At 39.3% G+C, this 22,440-nt stretch overlaps 1 protein-coding gene across 2 annotated transcripts; it reads left to right on the top strand.

Annotated features, from left to right (window-relative positions):
• Positions 1–2,749: 2,749 nt before the first annotated feature.
• kif3a (kinesin family member 3A) lies at positions 2,750–21,766 on the top strand. Of its 2 annotated transcripts, XM_084943897.1 has the most exons (18): positions 2,750–2,933; positions 3,398–3,671; positions 3,826–3,970; positions 5,371–5,455; positions 5,746–5,851; positions 7,983–8,122; positions 8,247–8,444; positions 8,724–8,898; positions 8,997–9,095; positions 9,657–9,725; positions 11,728–11,884; positions 11,981–12,161; positions 12,946–13,056; positions 13,276–13,401; positions 19,397–19,450; positions 19,557–19,625; positions 19,737–19,867; positions 20,891–21,766. In XM_084943897.1, exons 1-18 carry the CDS (start codon positions 2,928–2,930, stop codon positions 20,937–20,939), a joined length of 2,175 nt encoding a protein of 724 aa, XP_084800023.1. In that variant the 5' UTR covers positions 2,750–2,927; the 3' UTR covers positions 20,940–21,766. The 2 variants fall into 2 exon arrangements, with proteins under 2 accessions (XP_084800023.1, XP_084800032.1); XM_084943906.1 differs by lacking the exon at positions 9,657–9,725.
• Positions 21,767–22,440: the final 674 nt, after the last annotated feature.

The raw sequence follows: 22,440 nt of genomic DNA, 5'->3' as shown, positions 1-22,440 counted from the left end.
ATGCAAGAGTCTAATCAGAATTGCATATTTTGAAGAAGAAACAAATATATTCTACATATGGACATGAAAAGGCTACTCTCCAACGTGTTAAGAGTCCTCAAGGCCAAAATATAACAACACCATTTCTCCCAACTATTTTTCCTCATTTTTGGGGCCAAATAAGTATGTTGCCTGTTCCAGCATATGTATATAGTTGACACTATTAATAAACAATTTGGCACTAGGGCAATTTAGGTTAAATAAAAATTAAATTAAAAAAAGTCCAACCAAGGACTGGGTTTGCAAATTAGACCTTGGCAAGAAAAATTTTGTACGTAACATTGCTTAACTAACTGAATACCAACATATCATATAGCATGTTTTTAAAGGCTAGCCATAGATTTTGTAAGGCCATAAACCCATGGACAACCACCAGTGTATTTACTTCTGAAAATTCAAAGGTGAAGTAAAAGGCCCAACTAATGAGCTAACCATTCCAGACTAGTTTCAACCCTAGTCTTCAGGCAGATACACTGATTCCACTGGCATAAAGGGCAACCATAAAGTGGTATCTCTCTGGTAAATAGGGAAATACTTCCAAAACATTATCTTTGGCTATGTTCTTTGCCACATTAAAATGAAAAACAGCTTGGTTTGCCTACCTAAGTCTACCAAAGGGACATTTGTGCGGCTCAGAATGTAATATGTTTGCAAACCAAACAAAAAATAGCGCTACTATTACTATCCTAACAATGTAATAACCAAGCCAAAATTAGTCACTATCTTGTGTCCCAAAAAACTTGGGTTAGGGTTAGGGAAATTTAAAGCCTTGATTTTACTGCTGACACAGACATGGACATTTTCTAATAAAAAAAAAAAAATACTAACATATACAACAAATGTAAAATTAAAAATGTAACAAATACAAACACCACACAGGGTTAATGCCAAGTGGCATGTAAGATAGATCCATGAGCAGTTTATCTGGACCTGCTTTTATAGCCTGGAAGGCCTAACTCAGTACCCACTCCTGACAACTTATTACCCTCCAAAACAGTGAGGACATTACTGCACAAAGGGAAATTTATGCACTATTTGCCCAAATATATGTATACAATGTAGCCAGTTCCTTCCATATTATAGATGAAGTGTAAGCTGATACTGGGCACAATGTTCCCTCTAAGCTGCGCGCGTGCGCAATTGCGCACTGCTGGCACCTCTGCGCACAGAAAAATCTGCGTTGTGCACAAAAAAATCTAACCTGAATTGAAATTAAAATTTAAACTTTAACAATTCTGTTTAGCAGTGTTAGTCAGTAAGTGACTGGCTGCTCCTGTATGGGATTAGAACGATGCCACCTTATCTCATAGTCCAGCCAATGATGCGATTCACATTTGTATATATGCAGCTAATCAACTTCGTTGACAGGCTATGACAGCGTCCTTATGTGCCGACACCGGTGTTTTAGCTAGCAAAGCGGCTGATGTGGAGTGAAGCCACGTTAATGACAACGTGTACAACCACTGGAGATGTGAGCAGGACAGACGGATTAATTGACGGGAAAAGTGTGGACTTTATACCAGTTTTTAAATTGTGTTGATAGGCCACGTAAAACCAGAGTTATGATAAAAATATATGCAATGTTTGGTTTTCTTCCTGAATACTATCATTGTTTATATTTACTGCGGGAAGAAGCGGTAAAAACTGCGTTTGATAAGGAAAACGCTTGAAAGCACTCTCAGCTCTGTGAGCAAAACAAAACCAAAAAAACTCCACCCTTTCCTATTGGTCGAAAAATGTACCATGTCGACCAATCAAAAAATTATATGGCAACAAGGCATTTAGTTGTTTAGGAAGAGGGAAGTTTTAGGAGTGACGGTGGTGTTTTGAAATGTGAGAGATTTGCGACGATTTGTGTAGTTAGTGTGTAGTGTAGTCAGTAGTTTTGTTGTGTGTGTCAGAACAATGAGGCGACTGCTGAATGTTACAGGTGTTACAGGAGTGATACATCTCCTGTTGTCAGGCCTGCAGGTATCAGGCTGTTGTTCTCCTTTATCTCATGGTGGACAGAAATTATTTTTTGGAGTGGCACAAATAATTTGTGTAAACAGCTGCAAAAAACTTTACTTTTTTGAAGAAGTAACTATATAAATAATTGCCCAACATTGGTCATTATATACTGTATTTTGCAGACACAGAGTTACAGGACTCTCTCCCAGACCACAGACTCATAATACAAGTCAGAGCTTTATAAAAAAAAAATAAATAAATAAAATAAAATAAAAAAGAAAGTTGTGTTTTCAAAATTGGAGTTCAAGTTTTTTTGTTTTTTTTTACTTCCAATAGTGTTAACAAACTACACAGGTCATGAACAAGATTTTTTTTAAAAATTTTCATTGTAAGTGGGTTAAAGCAGTTAATTAAAAGTAGTCTAACATAAATGCTGTAATTTGATTATTTTAATAAACCATGTAACTTGGATGGATTCGATGCTGGCGTGACCACAGTGCACACGTCTGCTGTTGCTCACAGTGATCCAAGTGTCCACTCAGGGAGTTTGTGTGTTCGCTCAGACACATGAAAAATTAGAGGGAACATTGCTGGGGAAGCAGATGGTATTATTCAAAGATATAAAGACGTGTGTGTGTGTGTGTAGTGAATCACTCTACAACAAAATATTTCCCTATACTTTCCACCTGTACTTGTCTCCGTAACATTAAATTCCCGATGTCATTTAATATTAAACTGCAGCTGACTGAGCCAGTGACGACCGGTTAGCGCATGCGCAAGCAGACCTGACAACAAGCGATCAGTTGTGAGATTCTGGCAATATGGGTATAGCTTTGGTATTTTAATGCTTCGGATAACGTAGAGTCAAATGAACAAAGGCTTGAAAAGATTTTACTGTTACTATACGTGCACTGTAATTGCATTTCGACGTTATCACTATGCCGGTAAGTCCCCACGCATGTTTGCATTTTTGTTTTGTTTGCAAACTGGGTTCCTCCCTTCCTCTGATGATGTGATGCTAACCGGTTAGCACAGCTAGCCTAGCCGTTGTTGTTGCTGTAGGATACAAAAAACCCCGCAGACTCTTCCGACGTTGGGTTTTGCGTGTCACCCCAGATTTGGTGTTCTTGAGTGGTGCTTGCTAGCTAGCATTGTCATTTAGGTTACCAGTCTTAGCGTATTCCTGCATAGCAAAAAGCTAGCGGCAAAGCAGGTAACTCAAGCATAACCTCACCGTTAGCTAGCTTCTACAAATGTTACCCTCAGATTTAGTCCAAACTAATAAGCTAGCTCCACTGAATCTACCTGACAGCTCTGCCCTTATATCCATGTTCGTAAAATAAAAATTATTGCTACGTACTAGAAATAACTGTCTTTATTATGGTATTGTGGTCCATTATTTTTTCAGAGCCATAAGCCTGAGAAGCAGGAGGTCAGCGATAACGTTAAGGTCGTGGTGAGATGTCGTCCCCTCAACCAGAAAGAGACGACGATGGGCCACAAACAGGCCGTCATAGTGGATGAGATGCGTGGGACCATCACAGTCAACAAGCTGGAGACCCCCCACGAACCTCCCAAGACCTTTACTTTTGACACTGTTTTTGGTCCTGACAGTAAACAGCTGGATGTCTACAATCTCACAGCCCGCCCCATCATTGACTCAGTGTTAGAGGGTTACAATGGTATATTTAATGCGACTACACACATTGCTTTTTCAAATTAAGAAACCATTGCTGTTCTCTTTATTTGATTGTAAACTTTGCATTTTTTCTTCTTTCTTATTTTCCACATGCATTATTTGAAGTAATGATTTTTATTTTCTTCTGTCCATTTCAGGCACAATCTTTGCATATGGGCAGACTGGCACAGGAAAAACTTTCACAATGGAGGGTGTGAGAGCGGTGCCAGGGCTCAGAGGGATAATCCCAAATTCCTTTGCTCATATTTTTGGGCACATTGCCAAGGCAGAGGGTGACACAAGGTAAGACCATAATCAGTTACACACAATTGATCCAGTCAATTGCAGACAACTTGGCAAAGAACAAGTTACATCTTTAGGACTTTTGTTAGTAGCAGCACTGTGACAAAAATGCATAGTTTGTTTCCATTTCTTTAGTCTACACAAAAGCCAAAGATAACACTGAATAGTGTTTTTGCACCAGCAAGGTGATTCCCAAACAGCTGTTAGCCAAAAACCTGGCAACTAGTATAGACCTGACACACAACCTAAGAGATTCATCTGCCCTTTCATTTGATCCATTTATGGTTAGCTGAAGCCTTGTTATAAATTGTGGCTGTCAAGAAGCCACAGTAGTGTATGTCAAAGGTGTAATGAGGATGTCTGTAACTGGCTTCACATAAACTCAGTCTTTGGTGAAGTGCGATGTTTATCCTCAAGTGTTGATGCATGAGTAATGCATGTGTTTAAAAAAAAAAAAAAAAAAAAAAAAGGGGGGGGGGAAAGCCTGTTAAATTACCCAACAAGAAGGTCATTTCAAAAGTACATGTAAATCTGTTAAATTAAAATGCCATCATCTCATAGTTCTTAAAATTGTTTTATTCAAAAGGACAAAAAAAATAAGATGACCACTGGCATGTAGAGGCTGTCATTTTGACCCCATAGAAATAAATATAAAGTAACAGTCAGGGGATGCTGGGTTGCCCAGCAGCACATATTATTTTCATACATTTTGATGCTGAGCCTGGTCGGTATATCGAATTGATGATTCAATATACAGGGGAGTGTAGTTGGATAAAAGATTAATAATTATTGCAGGGCGGAATGGGTTGTTGTGGTGGGTCAGAGCAATGAATGTGTGACAGAACGTGTAGAGAACCAGGGGGGGGTACCAGAGTGAGGACTATTAATCTGAGTGAAAATTGGGGTTTAGCAATCGACATGGATGTGTGAATGAGAGATGCAGATCTCTGTGCAGTTGTGGATGGTGTGATGAACTTTTACTGTTATACAGTTTGTTTGTTTTTCATTGTTGTAGCCAACTATGAGGTCAGTTTTATGTCTGTCTCATAGGCTCGAAGGCTCCCTTTATTTATTTATTTTTAAAACCTTCTTTATTTTAGCATTATAGCATTATAGATACCACATATTATCCAAAATTCATTGTCAGCTTTTCCTTAATAATGTTCTCCTACAATAACGTGCTTTAGTAGCTTTTCACTAACTGATTGGATAACTGCTGATTGTATAAGCACTGCTAGCATTTTTCTGTTTGTCCATTGTCTGACTGCCACCCTTAATACCTACTCTTTTCATAAGCACCATATCATCCTAAACCTCAACCTAAACTGTTACAGGTAAAATATTTACAATTTACAGTTTGAAGTCTTAGTTAGTGTCTGATTTGAACTTACCTTCCACAGGTTTTTAGTTCGTGTTTCATACCTGGAGATTTACAACGAAGAGGTGCGGGATTTGTTGGGAAAGGACCAGCTACAGAGGCTAGAGGTAACACTGCATTTACAATGAGTAACTTTTAGCAAAGCTGTTCGGATAAAGTTGGTATTAAGGACACTATAGTCTTATCCGTATATGACTATAGTATATTATTGCACGGTCTGTACCTTGCAATATAAAGTGCCTTGAGGTGACTGTTGTGATTTTTAAATAGAATAGAATTGAACTGAAACCTTCCAGAAGATGGCTAAATTCATTTGATTATGTTCAGTGTTTTGCTAGTGTATTTCTGACAGCAGCTTCTCAACATTATGGTGTTGATTTTTTTTCTTTTATGACAGGTGAAAGAAAGACCAGATGTTGGCGTGTACATAAAAGACCTGTCTGGTTACGTTGTGAACAATGCTGATGATATGGACAGGATCATGACACTGGGCCACAAAAACCGTAAGCAGAACACAGGCAGTACTGAAAGTGAAATAGATGCCACAAAGCTAAATGCTGATCTTCATTCCTCCTAACTGAGATATTTATCTCTTGTGATCAGTGTTGGGACTAACGCGTTATTAAGTAACGTGTTACAGTAACTACGTTATTATTGTGGTAACGAGCACGGTAACTAGTTATTATGCCAAAACCAGGAACGCGTTACTCGTTACTGGGATTTAAATAGGCTCGTTATTCGTTACTTCGTGTGGTGGCTATCGCGGAGCTTCCACAGATTCAATAACATTAGCAAGTGGTGGAAGCCAGCAGGTGGATGAGGGAAAGGGAGGCAAGAGGAGAGACCCGAAGCAGCCGCCGGTCCGAGTATCAGGTGAACTGAACTTCAGGTAAGAAGTTATGACCTGCAGTGTATCTGAGTCACATATAAATCAAGTTTAGGTGGAGTTTATTTTCGTTATGCTGACTTTTTCGTACTGCGTACTAGCTAGCATGACGGAGTTTCTATACAGCTGGGTGGTGCTATATTACTGATGTTGAACTTTATTTTGTTCATAGGTTAATTATTAGAGTTGCCAACTGTCCCGTAAAAAACAGAATCGTCTCGTATTAAGAGAAAATATTACGGGTTTCGTATTGAGGTGAAAAGGAACATTTTGTCCCGGACTTCAGCTACAATGAAAAAGACACAAAGCTGGATTTATTCTGTGTTTACGCTGCACAGCTGCCTCTTCTCCTCTCATTCTCTCCCCTCCCTCTCCTGTTTCTACTTCAATCATGAAACTGATCAATGATCAGCTGATCGGCTTTTCTCTCTTGTTTATTTATCGCCTACTTTGCGCCAGAAAGAGGAAACCAGCGGATGTCGCGCTAAACAACAGCAGCACGTTTAAGCTTGATCAGCTGTTGTTAGAATTTATTTAATATTACTTTCTAGTATCAGCTGATGTTTGCTGGAGCCACAGCTGTAAAGCTGCTGGTCATGATGTCGGTTTGGATATGTGGTGAGATGGAAACATGAAGATGAAACCAGGAGATGTCCTTACTGAATCATCAGAGCTGAACAGGTGATGGAGAAACAGGTTTACCTTTTAGGTGACATGAATGAGTTGAAGGGAAGTTATGAACTGTTTCTGAGAGACAAATAACACCAGGATCCTTTTTTTACTTAGCTGACAGCTAGTAACTGTGCAGGGGCGGGTCTAGCAAAGTGTTGCCAGGGGGGCAGGTAGGGCATTAACAGGGAGAGGGGGGCACAAAGAAATACTTTTCTTTCTTATTCTCATTTAAAATGTCTCGCTTTTAAAAAAAATAATTATCTGAGTCTTACAACAAACGATTGATAGATTAATGCATATATACCATCAGAACAGTGTACATCACTGTCACAACAGCGTTTGTTTTCATTCAAAGGCTTTATGATTTTTCCTATAATGGTGGGCCGGTCTCTAGTCAAATTCGATTTTTTTTTTGTCCCAGTCCAGCCCTGTAAGCAGCTCATCTGCAGTCTGGTGTTCCCTACATCTTCCTATTCAGAAGGCAGAATTTCCGAGTTCTGAGTACAATCGAAAGCACCACGACTGCAGTTTTTGTGTTGGATGTAAAAAGCAGGCTAGAATCATGCGGCGGTCAACGACGGTCCAGGCGTGGGATTTCTCTCGTGGAAGTGTGCACATTATTTTTTTCCTTTCTATTGGTAGGTGGCACAGTGCACTTGTGGCAAGTAAGCAAGCTAGAAGACTGGCAGTCTGGCTGGGTATCCAGTTACAGAAGCAACACATTAACAAGAGAATTCTGAGTAAAACCAAAGTTACTTTCCCTAGTAACTAGTTACTCTGAAAGTAACGAGTAACTTGAAGTAACTGAGTTACTTTTGATAGAAGTAACTAGTAATTTAACTAAGTTACTAATTTAAAGTAACTTACCCAACACTGCTTGTGATGAAAAACCACACGTCAGAGTAAAAGGCTCTCACCCTACTTGTAGTAAATGGAAAATGGTGACTACTAAAGAGTAAATGGGAAATATGCAAAAATAAAATTTTCAAAGTTTTAATTTCAGGTTCTGTTTTAATGTTACTGAATCTATCACCGTAATTATATTGCCTGGTCAAACCCTATTGTGGTATTTTTAGGGTCTGTTGGAGCCACAAACATGAATGAACATAGCTCGCGCTCTCATGCTATCTTTACCATCACCATCGAGTGCAGCGAGAAGGGCGTAGACGGCAACCAGCATGTGCGCATGGGAAAACTTCATCTGGTTGACCTTGCGGTATGTACTCTTGTACTACAAAACTAAAGGAGATGATATTGATATTGGGTGTATGTACTATATTCTTACAGTCCATGATATACCTCACTGCCATTAATTAAATATAGACTTTCACTACTTACAGGGCTCAGAAAGACAGGGCAAGACTGGAGCCACAGGTCAGCGTTTAAAGGAAGCAACAAAGATAAATCTGTCTCTCTCCACGCTGGGTAATGTCATCTCAGCCCTGGTGGATGGCAAGAGCACTCACGTTCCCTACAGGAACTCAAAACTGACCCGACTACTCCAGGATTCACTCGGTGGAAACTCCAAAACGATGATGGTACTGCTACATTTGGGAAGCAGCGTGCTGTTGTCTTTGCAAGGATGGAAGGATTTATTATAATTAAAGAAACCTTGAATTCTTGCTGAAACCATAGAAGTGTTTTTGAAAAATACTTTGGGTGATCTGTTTTGCTGTAACACCACAAAACAACTAACTCCTGACCTAACTAAAAAGCCAACTAACCCTTAAATTGAGGGGGATTTTTACAGTATTTTAAATGTTGAATTGAAAGTTTTTGCCTCACTTCTTTAAATGCAATGCTTTAATTCCCTCCAGTGTGCAAATATAGGACCTGCAGACTACAACTATGATGAGACCATCAGTACCCTTCGCTATGCTAATAGGGCTAAAAACATTAAAAACAAAGCCAGGATCAACGAGGATCCTAAAGATGCCCTGCTGCGTCAGTTTCAGAAAGAGATCGAGGAGCTCAAGAAAAAGTTGGAAGAAGGTAAAAAGCCAGAGCTTGAAGAAATTATTGCACTTTTTGATTTGCATATAATTTTTAACGCCACGTCTTTGTGAAATGCCACTTTGTGACGCATCTAGGTGAAGAGATCTCTGGCTCTGATGGCAGTGCATCAGAGGAGATGGATGAAGGTGACGATGAAGGAGGGGTGGCAGGAGATGGTCGAAGGAGAAGAAGAGGTAAAAACAGTTGTGAATAAGCACACAGATTGTTCAACCTTAAATCTGCTTACAGTGATGATCTGCATAAGAGATGTTTTAGGCCTTATCACTGTCATCATTCTATTATGAGTCAGCACTGAGGTTGCTTTGATGTTGCTTGAATGTTCACAGTCTTCCTTAAACATAAGACCTCTTAGTTTCCCTGGTATTCTCACCTTCTCTTTTTAAAAAGTAGGTGTTAAATACTCATGAATTCGGTATGTGTTGCAGTGCTGGATGTTTTCTTGATGCTTTGTTCTATTTTTTTTTTCTCTCAAATTGATGTGTGTACATATTTTTCAGCTGGGACTTTTCTACTTGATATAGTATGAAGCTATTCTAAATTAATAGCTGCCAAACTGTCCGTATGCTGTGAGTAAGCTCGTCTGCTATGTTTGTTTATATGCGTATGTGCACATTACAGAGCTGCAGTTGATATACCCGCAAACTGCAAAACAAACGCTGCTAGACCTTATCTCTCACTCTTTATTTCTCATTGTGGGCTTTGTTGGGTATAGTACTTCCTCTTTTCCTTTACAGACAACATCAGTTCAAATTGTGACTGCACCTCCGCAGTGCCACTGTCCACTGAGGACAAACCTCAGAATAGTGAGTTAGAGCAGCACTCTGCTCATCAACCCACCTGCCTACAAATTTAAGCCCTTTTCACACATGAGACAGATACATTTGCTGTGCCGTGCACTTTTGCGCTTTATTGGCTGTTTGCTTTCATGAATACTAGACGCAGTTCTTTGACAAGTCTTGTTCCCATTTTAGTTTCCCCAAACAATGTAACCTTTTTAGACAGATGCCCCTAAGCAGTTTCACAGTAAAGTAAATATGATCTGTAATTATATAGTCTATATTTCTATTTTTTTAAAGTTTTTTGCCCTCCGTATTTCCTTATTAGCTTGTTGCAACTCTTCGAATGGAGATTAAAATAAAGCTTAAACGATGGCTTGTATGCTGTTTATAGTTTTTCTTGTTATGCTCTGTAAAAGAGCATGAATGAAAGCTGAATACCAACCTCATGTCTAATAAAGACAGAATTTTTTTTCTTCATGCCGTGGATGTAGGTGGTTTTCTTTAGGGGATTTCCTAAGGCCTCAATGTCCCGTCAATGACTCAAGTAATTTGCTGCATTTCCTCTTTAGTGGTCAGCTTACCTAGTTACCTGCTACTATTTTTCACTGTGGTTATTGCAGTTGTCTGGGTTCTGAAGATTTTCTCAATTTTCACTATTTTTAGTGAAAATTCATATATATTTTTTAATGTCCTCTTTGTGTGTTAAAAGCCTTGATCAGTTGATGTAATGGAGAAAGCCTTAAACCCTATATTTTTTCCTTTGTTATTATATTTACAATTAGCATCAGGATTGCATTGCTGGATTACAAGGAAGCATACAATCTTTTGGGGTGTTGATCCTAGTTTGGTAATTCTACATGGTGTTTGTGAATTATAGGACATGTGTGAAAAGGGGCTTTGTACTATCCTTGACACACTGCCACTCCTGTAGGCTCACAGCATAATCCCGCTTCCCGACTGCTCCACACACCTTCATTGTCATCTCCCAGGCCTTGTTAGGGTTTCCATAAAACTGATTGCAAGTTTGTCCGTTGAATGAAGGTGCTCATGCTGCAGATTCCTGAATCAACTCAGCCCATTAATTTGGGGTATCTGCCCAGCTGGACAACTCTTTGTGAAAGGTTGATGTTATCTGAAGAATATTTTCTATTATTCTTCTTTACAGATGACCCGAATGATCAGTTTTTGTGCATGACAGTTCAATATCCTCACTTTATACCTGCTCAAATTGTGATTTCTTTAAGACCTAATTCACCCACATTATGTTTCATTATTGTTTTTTTTATCTTTCCTGTGTGTCTTATGACTGGCATCACTAAAAGATGCCTCTCATCTCATCAGCATTTTGTCTTCCACCCACTCCTCCATGTCCTGTATTTTTTATTTTTTTTTGTTTCAATTTATAGAGATGTAAGACTTTCAGAATCATCCTGTAATGTGTTGCTCTTTCTCTTTCTCCTCCTTTTGGTGCAAATGATGCCTGTCTGACTTGCTATACACCTCTTAATTCAAGAAGAAAGAGGTTGGTGTAAGAGTCTACACGGTCAAACTGTCCTTTAGAAACAATGTTTTTTGCTCACTTAAAATGATCAAGATGGCCAACACGTGCTTTAGTAGCTTTTCACTAACTGATTGGATAACTGCTGATTGTATAAGCACTGCTAGCATTTTTCTGTTTGTCCATTGTCTGACTGCCACCCTTAATACCTACTCATAAGCACCATATCATCCTCGCATTTCTTATAGTTTCCCTTATTCATAGGTTTTGCATATACTAACAGTGATTATTTAATACTGTGCACTAGCAAGCTAGAAACATATGCACATGGATGCTACTAGCATTCCCTTGTAAGGACTCATTCAGAAGACCCACAGGTTTGCTCAGAAACTGCACAGATTAAATAATACTAATGCTGATTATTAAAGAGGAATGAATCTGCCTTTACATGATTCAATACCTATACAGTGACAAGTGCATGTTAAACAACCACTAAGGCTCTTTGCTGTCCTATGTGTGTCTGTTCAGGGAGGAAGAAGGTTTCCCCAGACAAGATGGTGGAGATGCAGGCAAAGATTGAAGAGGAAAGAAAGGCTTTGGAGGCCAAGCTAGACATGGAGGAGGAGGAGAGGAACAAAGCAAGAGCAGAGCTTGAGAAGAGGGAGAAGGACCTTCTTAAAGCCCAGTGAGTCAATAAAGAGAAAACAAATTCTATTTTTGATTAAAAATCATTTGTGGTATTTGCTAATTTTGGTAATTGGTGGGCCTTTTAAAATGTCAGGCAGGAGCATCACCTCCTGCTAGAGAAATTGTCGGCTTTAGAAAAGAAGGTGATTGTGGGTGGGGTGGACCTCTTGGCCAAAGCTGAGGAGCAGGAGAAGCTTTTGGAGGAGTCCAACAATGAACTCGAAGAGCGTCGCAAAAGAGCAGAGCAGCTGCGGAAGGAACTGGAGGAAAAAGAGGTACGGATAAATAACGTCACTGAATCCACGCATTATCTCATCCTTTCCTAAGTTTGGCAGCTGATAGTCATGCTGTTGACGGTAATGTCACAATAATGAATCAGCATTACCACTTGGGAAATTCTTCTTTACCTGTTGTACCACATTGTAACCACAATAAAGCAACACATACATTTGAAAATTAAACCTGTAACCCATATCTGTCAGTTACCCTGGAGAGAATTTCTCATGTATGTTTGTTGCTTGCTTGCTGACCAGTGGTTTAAAAAAACCCAGCTAAATTAATAGTTTTACAATTTGTTTTAGTTTTTTTGTTTATTTTTGGGCAACATTTTGCTTCAAAAAATTGCGACTCTTTTGCCGCTCATAGCTAACCATTATCCTGTCGTGCTTCACTGAGATGACAGGATATGCTGACAGTTACATTGCTTGTTTTTTAGAGAAATTATTGCATCACTGTGGTTGGAAATATGGTTAGAAGTTAATACTACACACTTTCATGTGCAAATTGATTATGATCGATGTTCAGATAAAAGTTAGCAAAACTCATGTCCTTTTAGTTTAATGTCTGATTTAAAGATGTTTGAAAGCTTTTTTTTAAATTTTATTAAAAGTGATATTTTGATTTTTTTGCTGTTTATTTGTGGCTGTTCCTGCTTGCAGCTCGATGGTATAATGTCCTTTACCATACACACAAAATATATATATTTTTGTAAACCCAAACAAAAGCTTGCAAAAGTACCTTGATTGTGCATAATCACAAACCTCGTCCCTCTTAAAACAGCAAGAACGTTTGGATATAGAAGAGAAGTATACTAGCCTGCAGGAAGAGGCTCAAGGAAAGACCAAGAAGCTGAAGAAAGTATGGACCATGCTGATGGCTGCCAAATCTGAAGTAAGTTTAACAAAGGGTTGCACCATAAATGATCATTATTCTTTGACTTGTTCCCTGTCAGGACAGAAGGGCGACCATTATGAGACACTAAAGTATTGCTATTATTAATTGTGTATGCGGCATGTATATTCAGATTTAATCAAATAGCTCTTTGTGGCTAGATGTATTATCAGTTTAGCAGAAACTGATCTGCTACCATTGTTGTTTTTCATCGGTTAGATGGCAGATCTGCAGCAAGAGCATCACAGAGAAATCGAGGGCCTCCTCGAGAATATCCGCCAGCTGAGCCGAGAACTCCGGCTCCAGATGCTCATCATAGACAACTTTATTCCCCAGGAATACCAGGTGTGTGTGCGTGTGCGTGTGCGTGTGCGTGTGCGTGTGCGTGCGTGCGCATGTGTGGGCTTTTAAGAGAATTCCAGATAACGCAATCACAGTAGAAGTACTGTAATATTAGACATCTTTAGTTACAAGGCTAATCTGATACTTGTATTTACCTGTTATTTAAACATACACATATTAAGCATACATCACCTAAATCTGACATGAATTGAGTGGGGTTGTTTTTATATTGTTGTTGGCTTTATTTATTGTTGTTTTACTTCTGCTTCCTCTACATCAGGGGTCGGCAACCCTAGGCACGCGTGCCAGGGCTAACTGATGGCACGACCATAGCTGGACTGGCCATCAGGCATACCGGGCATTTGTTCGGTGGGCCGATGATTTTTTTTTTTTTTAGTTATGACCTGCAGTCTATCTGGGTCAGATATAAACCAAGTTTAGGTGGAGTTTATTTTCGTTGTGCTGACTTTTTACAGTCAGTTACAATAACTCGTACTGCGTACTAGCTAGCATGACGGAGTTTCTATACAGCTGGGTGGGTGCTATGATGTTACTAATAGTGAACTTTATTTTATTCATAAGGTTAGTTAGTAGAGTTGCCAACCGTCCTGTAAAAACACGGAATCGTCCTGTGTTCAGAGAAAATATTACGCGTTTCGTATTGAGCTGAAAAGGAACACAGTTTGTCCCGTACTTCAGCTACAGTGAAAAAGACACAAAGCTGGAGTTTTTCTATCTTTATGCTGTCAGCTGCCTCTTCTTCTCTCATTCTCTCCCCTCCCTCTCCTGTTGCTACTTCAATCATGAAACTGATCAATGATCAGCTGATCGGCTTTTCTCTCGTTTGTTTATCGCCCACTTTGCGCCAGAAAGAGGAAACCGCCAGATGTCGCGCTAAACAACAGCAGCATGTTCAAGCTTGAGGAGCTGTTGTTAGAATTTATTTAATATTAATTTCTAGTATCAGCTGATGTTTGCTGGAGCCACAGCTGATGTTTGCTGGAGCCACAGCCGTAAAAGCTGCTGGTCATGATGTCGGTTTGGATATGTGGTGAGAGGGAAACATGAAGATGAAACCAGGAGATGTCCTTACTGAATCATCAGAGCTGAACAGGTGATGGAGAAACAGGTTTACCTTTTAGGTGACATGAATGAGTTGAAGGGAAGTTATGAACTGTTTCTGAGAGACAAATAACACCAGGATCCTTTTCTATGTAGCTGACAGCTGGTAACTGTGCAGGAGCGGGTCTAGAAAAGTTTTGCTAGGGGGGCCAGGCAGGGCATTTACAGGGAGAGGTGGGCACAAAAAAATACTTTCTTATTCTCATTTAAAATGTCTGGCTGTTATTAAATAATTATCTGAAGCTTACAACCAAAGTTTTTATCTGATGTAAAATGTATAGAAATCATACATATACGAACAAGACTGTACATCACTGTCACAACAGCATTTGTTGTCATTCAAAGGCTTTATGGCTTTAATACCTGGTGGGCCGGTCTTTAGTCAAAATGCCCGGGCTGTTTTTTTGTCCCAGTCCAGCCCTGGGCACGACACGCAGTGAATTAATCTGAGAAGGTGCATTAAAAAATAAATGGCCGCGCCAGTGGTGCACATCGGAAATTAGCTGCATAGACATATTAGTTGTGCCACTTCTTAATGACGGTATCTTAGCTAACAACCCCAACTACCAGATTCAGCTTGTAATTGGCTAAAAATAACTTGACCTACTGGTGAGAGGGACATTGTTAGCTTTCCACATTCCGACACTTCAAAAGCTTCAGGAGCTTTCCGCTCGGCACAGCATCAGCACCACGGAAATACACGGATACATCTGTAGACTCGTTTTTGGGACTTTCAGGTGTATGGACCAATGTTTTATTTTCTGATCAAACCAGAAAGCTTTAATGAGCAGCTAGATTTGTCTCGCATTAACTGGCATTAACTGGCTGAGTTAATGCCAGTTAATGCAGCATCGAAGCAGCTGGAATCCACAGCTGTGCGTGTTCAGGGAACTTGCATTTTCACCTGCTGGACATCACTACCTGACAAGTTTAACTGTCTTCAGAACATTGCAGAGGCCTTATTGACAGTATTTGGCTCTGCATGTCTGTGTGAGCAGATTTTCTCTCACATGAAGAGTGTCCTCAGGTAGCCGTCTGAATGCTGGACACTTGGAGACCTGTGTCTCTGAGTGGGAGACCAGAGATCACATTAACATGTGTATCCCTGTATTAACAAACATGCCATATTGGCTCAGTTTATTTTTCTTATCATTGTTGTGAGGAAATAGCATCTGCATTTTCTGTTGTACAGTTCATTTGCTGTTATGGAGTTCTTGTTATGGATAAAAAGTGTCTTTTTTTTTTTTTGTTTCAAAATAGCTGATAACTATTCGCAGATAGCTGCAAACATCTGCGAACAAATATAATTCTATAAAGTGGTTCTATATAGTGTGTAACTGTTAATATAGAGCGTTATTAAATTTATTGCTAATGCAATCATATGGCACACTGACTTCTGAGGAAATTTTAGACGGCACTCGTCATCAGAAAGGTTGCCTACCCCTGCTCTACATCTTTTGTCATAGAGACACAGTTCAGACACCTTGTGCATGTGTTTTACTCTTTCTGAATTATTTAATAATTTTTAATTATTAATTTGTTTTGAAAATCTGCCCTTACTCAAAGTAATGGTAGGTCTGAATTGGACTAATTAACTGTCAGATGTTAGAATCAAAACAATTGTCTCTAACCTGCCCACAGTTTTCAATCTTTAGGCATGAATTTTTGTCTTGTAGGCTGAATGACCCCTCCTTTTACTTACAAGAAATAACCAGCATGCTTGAAAATGTCAGTTTTGATAATTATAGCTGCCAATTATTTATTTGAAGTTATCAAGATGATCTGATTGTGTGAGATTTTCAAAATAAAAGCCATATAAAAACTGAAGAAATATCAAATTTTCTAAATAAACCCCTATTGTTATTGTTGTTCTTTCCATATTTTTTTTCCAATGTTTTTAACAATGATTAAAAAAAACAAAAGTCTCAAAGTAGCAACAAACCCCTCAGTTTTTTTCCAGAAATTGAAAGTTTTGATTATTAGTGAACTTCTGTAAATCTTTAATCCTGATATGGTATTAACGATTATTAATGGGGAAATGGTATTTGTAGGAAGATGTCAGTTGTAATGACATGCCACTGACAGTAATGAATAGCATTTTCCTAAAGATCTGTGCCTTTGTTAATAAGAGAGAGGATTTGTTACTGCTGGACCTTTGTGAATTTTGCCAACCAGCAACAGAGTGACTGTTGTGACCAAATAATTATTTTTCACATCTACAAACATACATTTTAATTTTGTTTCATATATTCTAGGAAATGAAAAGAAGAGCATCCAAGCAAGATGTCGTAGAGTAGACCGCAAACAGAGTAACACAGGGTCAGATTTAATCAGCTTTACTTTGGCCAACACACATCCATAGGAGAAGAAGCTATTAAGGTTTATCTACTAATTTAAAACAGGATGTTCGCGTAGTACGATGTTGTTAGAAAGCCTATGCTGTTGTAGTGCTGAATGAGATGTTGTGACAGATATACAGGGAGTGCAGAATTATTAGGCAAATGAGTATTTTGTCCACATCATCCTCTTCATGCATGTTGTCTTACTCCAAGCTGTATAGGCTCGAAAGCCTACTACCAATTAAGCATATTAGGTGATGTGCATCTCTGTAATGAGAAGGGGTGTGGTCTAATGACATCAACACCCTACATCAGGTGTGCATAATTATTAGGCAACTTCCTTTCCTTTGGCAAAATGGGTCAAAAGAAGGACTTGACAGGCTCAGAAAAGTCAAAAATAGTGAGATATCTTGCAGAGGGATGCAGCAGTCTCAAAATTGCAAAGCTTCTGAAGCGTGATCATCGAACAATCAAGCGTTTCATTCAAAATAGTCAACAGGGTCGCAAGAAGCGTGTGGAAAAACCAAGGCACCAAATAACTGCCCATGAACTGAGAAAAGTCAAGCGTGCGGCTGCCAAGATGCCACTTGCCACCAGTTTGGCCATATTTCAGAGCTGCAACATCACTGGAGTGCCCAAAAGCACAAGGTGTGCAATACTCAGAGACATGGCCAAGGTAAGAAAGGCTGAAAGACGACCACCACTGAACAAGACACACAAGCTGAAACGTCAAGACTGGGCCAAGAAATATCTCAAGACTGATTTTTCTAAGGTTTTATGGACTGATGAAATGAGAGTGAGTCTTGATGGGCCAGATGGATGGGCCCGTGGCTGGATTGGTAAAGGGCAGAGAGCTCCAGTCCGACTCAGACGCCAGCAAGGTGGAGGTGGAGTACTGGTTTGGGCTGGTATCATCAAAGATGAGCTTGTGGGGCCTTTTCGGGTTGAGGATGGAGTCAAGCTCAACTCCCAGTCCTACTGCCAGTTTCTGGAAGACACCTTCTTCAAGCAGTGGTACAGGAAGAAGTCTGCATCCTTCAAGAAAAACATGATTTTCATGCAGGACAATGCTCCATCACACGCGTCCAAGTACTCCACAGCGTGGCTGGCAAGAAAGGGTATAAAAGAAGAAAAACTAATGACATGGCCTCCTTGTTCACCTGATCTGAACCCCATTGAGAACCTGTGGTCCATCATCAAATGTGAGATTTACAAGGAGGGAAAACAGTACACCTCTCTGAACAGTGTCTGGGAGGCTGTGGTTGCTGCTGCACGCAATGTTGATGGTGAACAGATCAAAACACTGACAGAATCCATGGATGGCAGGCTTTTGAGTGTCCTTGCAAAGAAAGGTGGCTATATTGGTCGCTGATTTGTTTTTGTTTTGTCTTTGAATTTCAGAAATGTATATTTGTGAATGTGGAGATGTTATATTGGTTTCACTGGTAAAAATAAATAATTGAAATGGGTATATATTTGTTTTTTGTTAAGTTGCCTAATAATTATGCACAGTAATAGTCACCTGCACACACAGATATCCCCCTAAAATAGCTAAAACTAAAAACAAACTAAGAACTACTTCCAAAAACATTCAGCTTTGATATTAATGAGTTTTTTGGGTTCATTGAGAACATGGTTGTTGTTCAATAATAAAATTATTCCTCAAAAATACAACTTGCCTAATAATTCTGCACTCCCTGTACAAGCCAAATTTGTTTTTGCCAAAGTACCTACAAAGACATAGACTGTGCGATAGTGCTCTTCACAGTATGTGTGCGCACATCAGCGGGAAGACAAAAAGCTGCGTTTGTAATTTGTTTGACAAACACATAATTTCTGTAGCTTTGCCTCTGTACACCACAACAGTGAATTTTCAATCAGTCAATATGTGATTGAAGCGCAGACTTTGAGCTTGAATTGGAGGGGTTTATGAAAATGCGGCAGACCAATTAACGTCACAGACCAGGATCGTCAAGTGCTGAAAGGGCACGACACGCTCTGATGACCCAGTAACTGCAGAGCTCCTAGCCTCCTCTGCCAGTAATAACATCACAGAAACTAATGTGCCTCTAGCTAGACATGAGTTTCCATGGGCGAGCAGCTCTAGTAGGTGTTGTGTGTAGGTGACCAAGTATTTTGTCCAAGTCGTGTATATCTGCATAGTAGATGTGAAAAGAGATACCAGATTTCAAAAGTGGTGCAATTCAAAATCTAGTAGACATACATGCATTTAAACTCAGATGTACAAACTGGAAAAGCTGCTTCTTTCTTTACTCAAACATTAGTAATGCGCTTCCTGTACGATGACATTTTTACATGGGAAGCAACATCTACTGGCATTAAACATATTTTCATTGAGAAGCAGGCAAACAGGAAGGTTGCATGGCCTTCCAAGTAGCCTACAAAACTGTCAGCTGACCAGTTTTTCTTTGACAAGCAGAAAGAAATGTTACTTTTGCTGTTTTCTCACCATGCAACATATCTCATCTTCAACTTCCAGATAGTGTTTCTGATAATCTCTCATGTTTTGCTTGTAGGAGATGATAGAGAACTATGTGCACTGGAATGAGGACATTGGAGAGTGGCAGCTGGTGAGCTCACTTTGCACAGCTAATTCACACACTGGTGCACAGTCTAATCAGCATCCGTTTAAAGAGTTTCACTCCTTCTTTCTGGTGATTTGTGTGTCTCTTTTAGAAATGTGTGGCTTACACTGGCAACAACATGAGAAAACAGACCCCCGCTCCAGACAAAAAAGAAAAAGATGTGAGTTGTGGAAAGTTGTTTTTATGTAATCATTGATGTTGTGGATTTTTTTTCTCTTCCTCTCTTTACATTGTAATTCTGACCTCTTTTCTTTTCTCCTTGTCACTGTAGCCATTTGAGGTGGATCTGTCTCATGTGTATCTAGCCTACACAGAGGAGAGTATGCGGCAGTCGCTGATGAAACTAGAGAGGCCCAGGACCTCTAAAAGTAGCAAGAGTGGCCGTCCCAAGACGGGGCGAAGGTAGAGAGCTTTCTACACAAATCAGTACCTTGTGTTTTAATATTGACTACCTGTCCCCTGTGTAGTTCACACACATTTTCCTCCCCCATCTACATTTGTCATAGCAGTATGTAATACACTTCTGTTTCCTCTTAGTTAACAAACATGAATCTTTGCTTTTTGGTACTTGAATGTGATTTAACCCAGTTTGGTTTGCATGGGTTGGACTTCATCCTGTCTGCAAGATGAATGACCGAAATGTTAAAAAAGGAAGAAAAAAGACTTCCACAATAATGTTTTTTAACAGGCCAGCTAATAGCTACCATTAACCAACAACACCAAAATTCAAACTTGCACCTCTTTGTAATGTTGGCCTTTTATTCCCTTAGTGGTGAATTTGGATCAGATTATTGCTCCTGGCTGACTGTTGCAATCGCGTTCCTGCGCTTGCTTATCATGGAGAGAGATGGTTGATTTCTACTTAATTTTTCTGTTACCCCAGCTGTAGTTATCACAGAGGAAGATCTTCCTCACGTAGTTACACTGAGGCAGAGTTAAAGTACTAATCAGGTCAAACTGATTTTTTTTTTCTTTGAGTTTAAGCTTAGATGCAAAAACAGATTAAGTGTAAATGGGTTCTTTAGATGCAGGGTTCAGAATAATTTGTTAAACCGTGAGCTGGTTATCTCCATGTGTACTTGTAGGTTTTTATAAAAAAAAAAAAAAAGTTAGATCAGTGACATTTCTACTTATGTTTTATCTTTTTATTTGTTCTTGAGTTCGACTGCATGAATATGAGTGCATGCAGTCCAAGTGAAGAACAGGGTGATCAATTTAAATATAGCGTTGAGTTCCTGAATATCGTTTGGGAACTCAAACATTTAGCAGCTCTTCATAATTAGTGTATTTATAGCAGTTTGATATGAGCTGTAAGCATGATGGTGTTAGTCAATATCATGATATGCTGCTTTTCTGAGAACTGAGCAGGCTGAAAAGCTCCTTGAAATGCTTGATAACGTTTATCACACACCCATCTCCGCACAGGAAAAGATCTGCAAAGCCAGACGCTGTGATCGAATCCCTTCTGCAGTGATGACAGCACAGAGGAGAGCCCCAGTGCACTGCAACTCTCATGTTACCTGAAAGAAGCTGTTGGTCCAGTTTATGACCAAACACTATCTAAAAAATTATCTGCATACTTTAAATAACTCATACGGTTTTACATGTAAAAGAGTTGCACCTGTGATAGGACTTTAGACTTCTTGGCCTGGAGGACCTGTTATATGTATTGTGGTATTTTTATGTTGCTTTGGGACATATTTCAGCTGCACCATAACCATAAAAACATACATTTCTCTTTTGAAAATGTCTTAAAAATCCTGACAGAAGCTGACAGAAACAGGGCTGTGAGCTTCTAAACTGATTTCCTGCGATGTGACCAACTGGTTTGTGTTAAGTGGCCCGTGCGGATATTAATGTGTTATGATTAATTTCTGATTGCGTGTGCAATTTCACAGAAATCATTTGGGTAAAAGGTTAAAGTATTTAAATAATTATATACATGAAAAGTTTGCTTTATACTCGTTCCTGTAGGTAAGGAGCATAGGAGCATGCATGTCAGTCAACTCTTAATGCTAATAGCTAAAATAGGAAAGTCATCTTTTTATTGTCAGATGTCAGGACACTGTGTTATATTATTATAACAAGATACTACATGCATATGGTATGCCTTAGTATAATGCACTAGTAGGATTTTTTGTGAAGATGATTTCATTTCATGGTGTTTTATAGTGGAGGCAAAATGGCTTTTATTTGGTATCATACTGTATTATCATACTGTCAACTGTTTACAATCCCTAAACCACTGTTTTTTTCTGGGGGGGGTGTTATTTATTAAATTATTCCACGTGTTTTATCTCACATTCTGGATGCTCTTTGTGTTTCAGAATTAAAATGTTAGAAACTAGAAGAGATTATCATGATTACACCACCACACCAGAAACAGCTCAGCTGGCTTTCAGAATGAATTTCTAAACTAACCTAATTGATGTCATATTTGTTTTTTCTTGATCTTTTGCATAAAACAACTTTTTACTGAACAGTTTTACCCACAAATACTTTCAGGGTGTGATTTACCAAGGATCCCCACTGCCCCCTGCTCTTTTGATCCCCCTGTGGGACAAACCAAAACACAGGTGGAAGTGATCTTGATCCCTCTTTTCATGATGGCACCACACATGAAAGATGATTGGACATGTTAAACACGTCGGATCATCTGCATCAGCATTCCCAGCACAATGGTCCATCGATACCTTCATTTGTGAGAATTTTTTGTATTCTTTGTGCAGGTTGTGATCAGCTGATCTGTTCTGTTGTCAGCCTTGAGGTTTACTGCTCTTTGTGGATTTAACCGTCTGAATTCAGGTAGATATGAGCAAGCATTACATGTGCTGTCACAGCTCCTTACCAGCTCACAGGCAGTATCAAAGGTACAATCTTATGAGTAAAACTACACGCCCCATTTCAGAAGCCGAAAAGGTTTGCTCCAACACCTAACAATGATCGGCTATCTTTTTAAAAATAAGAGAATTTGT

This window comes from Perissodus microlepis, chromosome 2 (assembly GCF_051167445.1).
Source record: "Perissodus microlepis isolate ML-2025 ecotype Zambia chromosome 2, ASM5116744v1, whole genome shotgun sequence".
Classification (NCBI taxonomy): domain Eukaryota; kingdom Metazoa; phylum Chordata; class Actinopteri; order Cichliformes; family Cichlidae; genus Perissodus; species Perissodus microlepis.
Note: the sequence above shows the minus strand (reverse complement) of the source record. Positions and strands in the feature narration are given on the sequence as shown.